This window comes from Merops nubicus, unplaced genomic scaffold (genome assembly GCF_000691845.1).
Source record: "Merops nubicus isolate BGI_N331 unplaced genomic scaffold, ASM69184v1 scaffold30785, whole genome shotgun sequence".
Lineage (NCBI taxonomy): Eukaryota > Metazoa > Chordata > Aves > Coraciiformes > Meropidae > Merops > Merops nubicus.
The window spans coordinates 6,194-10,632 of NW_008610806.1; the positions used below are offsets into that span (position 1 = coordinate 6,194).

General features: G+C 59.0%; 1 protein-coding gene across 1 annotated transcript in view; it reads left to right on the forward strand.

Annotated features, from left to right (window-relative positions):
* Positions 1–3,587, forward strand: part of LOC103773652 (potassium channel subfamily T member 1-like) — a gene marked incomplete at both ends in the record, with an annotated part of 7,975 nt that extends 4,388 nt beyond the window's left edge. The window contains 3 exon segments of the mRNA XM_008941027.1: positions 258–278; positions 1,181–1,466; positions 3,525–3,587. Of these exon segments, the coding sequence (XP_008939275.1) occupies positions 258–278; positions 1,181–1,466; positions 3,525–3,587 (370 nt within the window).
* Positions 3,588–4,439: the final 852 nt, after the last annotated feature.

Genomic DNA, 4,439 nt, shown 5'->3' on the forward strand with positions numbered 1-4,439 from the left:
GGCCGTGGGGCTGCAGCAGCAGTGGGCAGGAGCGAGGGCAGGGGAAGCTCTGCCTCAGCCTCCTCGGCAGCCCCGGCTGTGCCTCGCGGTGCCAGGGTCGATGCCCGTCGCCCCGGGTGGCAGCTGGTGGGTGGTTTCTGGGCACAGCTCTGCAGAGCGGGTGGCACCGAGTCCCCGGGGAGCAGGGGGGTGTGGGGCAGAGGGGCTGCCCATTTGCAGGGCTAATGCTTTTCCTTTCCCTTCCTTTCCCCCTGCAGCCCCACGACATCAGAGCGCAGGTGAGTGCTGCTCACACACGGGTGCCCGGGCACCTCCCTGCCCCACAGTGCTGCCACCCAGCCCCCAGCCCTGTCACTGTCACCCCATGTGCCCAGTGACACCTCTCTTGCCACCCCAGGAGGGCAGCAGTCCTTGGTGCCCTGAAGTGTGACTGGCTGGGCAAGGAGCAGTGGAGTGAGCCGGGCTCTGGTTAAATACCTTCAGTTTTCAGCTCCCTAAGGCAGCTACAGGGAGACAAAAGTTGAGGTTTAATTAAATGCACTCCCCCTCTTTCCTAGAGATGCTTTAACCTGGGTTATCAGCGGCCCCAGGCCTGGGGTCAGGGATGTGGCAGCATGGCTGCTGGGGACAAGGGGGAGGCAGGGGCACGGCTGGCCCTGGGCAGCCCACACGCAGGTGTAGGGGGGTGTTACCAGAGCCTCTTCTGACAGGACAAGGGGATGGTTTTAAACTAAAAGAGGGCGATTTAGACTAGAGAGAAGGAAAAAATTTTTGAGGCTGAGGGTGGTGAGACGCTGGCCCAGGTTGCCCAGAGAGGTGTTCGCTGCCCCATCTCTGCAAACTTTCTAGGCGAGGTTGGCATGAGCTCTGAACACCCTGCTCTAGTTGCAGATGTCCCTGCTCAGGGCAGCAGGGTTGGGCTAGATGAGCTTGAAAGGTCCCTTCCCACTCAAAATATTCATGATTCTATGCCAGGCATCCATGAGACTCCTCTCAGCAGTGCTTATCCCAAATCCACTGGGCAGGTAGTTTTAGCAGAGCAGAGATGATGTGCTGGGAGAGTGTGTGTGGGTCCGAGGAAGGATCCCATCCTATGGGCGAGATCCCACCCCACACCAGAGACAGGACAGGCTCGTTTGGCTCCCCTCCCGTTCCCCCTCGTGACCTGCTGGGCTTCCAGTCACAGATCTCAATCAATGTGGAGGACTGCGAGGACACGAAGGACGTCAAGGAGCACTGGGGCATCAAAACCAGCCACCACAGGAACTCCTGCTCCAGCGACCAGTCCGAGCACCCGCTGCTGCGGCGCAAGAGCATGCAGTGGGCACGGCGGCCCAGCAGGAAGGGCAACAAGCACTCCAGCAAGAATGCAGAGCTCAGCCTCTACCGGCGCTCCGAGAGGCAGGAGCTCTCCGAGCTGGTCAAGAACCGCATGAAGCACCTGGGCTTGCCCACCACCGGGTACGGTAAGTGCCGCTCGGCTGCGCTTCCCTGCAGCGGGCTCCTCAGGTAACCTGTGCCGAGCCTCACCCCAAGCTGAACCTAACCCCAAGCCGAACCTAACCCCAAGCCAAACCTAACCCCAAGCTGAACCTAAACCCAAACCGAGCCTAACCCCCTGCCAAGCCTAACCCTGCACCAAGCCTAACCTCATGCCGAGCCTAACCCCGCACCGAGCCTACCCCTGCACCAAGCCCGATGCCGCTGCCGGGCCCGGCTCTGAGCAATGCCTCATTCCCCAGCTTGCTTGAGCTTCTGCCGACGAGCGTGCCCAAGGCTGGGGTCCCCCCCTGACTGCAGGCAGACACCCCAGTTTCGGGGCTCTGCGATGGGTCCAGGCAGGGCTTTGCAGCAGCCCTTCTGCCTGCAGTGGGGCCGAGCGCTGCCGTGCAGCCTTGGGGTGCCGTGTCCCACCTGCCCCCCGCTTTCTGGCCGTGCAGAAATGGTGGTTCAGGACACGCTGGCTCTGAGTCAGCAAAACCCTTCTGCCCATGAGCCCCTCGAGTACGGCAGGGAGAGGTGAAGCCCCATCAGACACAGACCCCTTTTCCTACAGACTTTAATCCTTCCTAAATCCGTGGAAAACATTTCGGTAGCTGCAGGGCTGAGTGGTTTGCTTCATTGCGTGTGAAACTGGTGTCTCTGGCTGTGACGAGCCCACACGGCCCCGGGGTGTCCACAGGTCCATCCGTGCAGCTGCATTTCTCGTGTAGCTTCTCACCCACCCGTCGGTGCTGGTGTCTGTGTCGCCCCCGGATGATTCCCCACCCCTTGGTGATGACACAGTCTGTAGCCCACAGCTTCCTTGCTTTGTTTGTTTGGTTTTTTTTTTTCCCTCTTTCTTTCTTTTTTTTAAGCCATGCTGTGCTGCTGCCTGTTTGCTCCATCCTCGACGAGCGTCCGTCTGCCCCACGCCAGACCCTGCCCGCACGCAGGCTGGCACCGTAGAGTCACAGAATGGTTTGGGGTTGGAAGAGACCTTTCAAGGCCATCTAATCCTCCTGCAGAGAGCAGGGACATCTGCAACTAGAGCAGGTTGCTCAGAGTCCCATCCCAATCCCTGCCCCAGCCATGATGGAGCTGGTTTCGGGAGGTGGCAAGGGGGAATTCCTCCTCTCCCATCTTGGCTTCTCCCTTGTAGCCCTTCAGGCACGTTAAAGAAGAGGAGAAAATGTAAAGAAGTGCAGTGGAGGAGAGAGTTTGGAGTGGAGGGCAAACGGGCTGGCTGTGGGCATTGCCCACCCTCCCCGGGGCTTGCAGCAGGACAGAGGAGGCTCAGGGCACACCAGGAGAGGGTTTGCAGCCATGCATCCTCCCCCTGCTCCTCTTTTTGACTTCCAGCTCCCTGCAGCTCTGTGGCAGAGCCTGGAGCACGGCTGGTGCCATTCAGCACCTTAAAAAGCTGTTGTGCACAGCTGCTGGGTGGGAGAAGCTGGGACCAGGGTGCTCCCAAAGCAGAGCACCCAAGCTGGGCACTGCTGCAGGGTGTGCTCACCGTGCCAGGGTGACCCTGCAAACACGGGCAGGGCTTGAGGCAGAGGCACCTTCCCTGCCCCTGTGGCCTCAGATGAGGGTCCCCAGGGGCTGGCCTGCAACCAGCCCCACCCAGATGCTCGGGGCACCGTCGGCTGGGTTAGCATCAGGGTCTGCATCCTTCTCCTGGCCCATCTGGCAAATTTTGGCTGGAGCAAACCAAGGGGGAGCTCCAGCAAGTGACGAGGCAGCAGGGGGTGCAGGAGCCGAATCCTGGCAGGCTGGGAGGGCAACGCCTGGCTGGGACTGGGGCAGGGGACCAGCAGCTCCCTCTGTGCTGGGACATGTTGTCACCATGTCACCGTCAGTGTCTGGACACCCATGGCGTTTTGGAGGAACATGTGGCTCTGCCTTCTCCCCCTTTCCTTTTTCTTTTGCTCATTTTATTGCTGCAGTGCAGGAGCTCGTCTCTGATATTTGCCAAATCATGGCTTGCTGACCTCTCTCTCTCTCTCTGTTTATGTCTGTGCCTTTCCCTGTATGTTCTGTAGAGGATGTAGCAAATTTAACAGCCAGTGATGTGATGAATCGGGTAAACCTGGGATATTTGCAAGGTAATTCCCTTTCCCTGGGGTGACTCATGGCGTGCAGCGTACAACAAGATCATGCCAGCTAAGCCCAAACCACACCCTTGCCGGTTTTCACCTTAGATTCCTGAGCCTTTCAAGCACTAATTTGTTGGGTGGCGTTGAAAACCAAAAGGCTGTCCTGTGATGGCAGTGCCAACGCAGGGCTCTGCAGAGCCACGGAGATAAAAACCTCAGGGATCCTTTTCTAGTTGAATTCTTACAGGGAAATCACAGCCCTCAGCTGTCATTGAAAGGAACCCTCCCACCATTGCTCTGCAAGTCGGTTTTGGTTTGTAAAGCCAGTCAAAGGCAGTGTGAGGAGGGGATCTGTGGGGGCTGAGCACAGTGGAGCTGCTGGTGTGAGCTGTGGTGAGATGCTGGAGCTCCTGCACCGGCCCCTTCGCCTCTTGGCCACTCAGGGGTGAGCCCGAGCTCAGGGGCCAGGCAGCACCTGGAGAGCCCTTCCCAAGCCTCACTTTGTGTTCCTGGACAGCATTAGCAGACCCTGTTTTCTAACGGGGTGAGGATGCTGGGCTCGGATGCCCCAGGCCACCTTATTGGCATCTGCATGAGCTGCAGGGTTATTGCATCGTTTACACCCTCACGCAGTGGGGTAAAGGCCCCTTTTTACTGCAGCAGCCTAGAGGTTAGCAGCAGCCTGACCTCGCTGGGCTTTGGGCTTCTCTAGCCCATGCTTAAGGTGAAAAGTTGGCATTTTCCTACAAACTGTGTCCTTCATCAGAGAGGCAGCCCCAGCCGGGGCTCATGGAAGCCCCACGCCAACAGAGTATATTGCCAGCTGGCTGGGGGCTGCAGGGCAGAGCTCAGCCCCCCCTG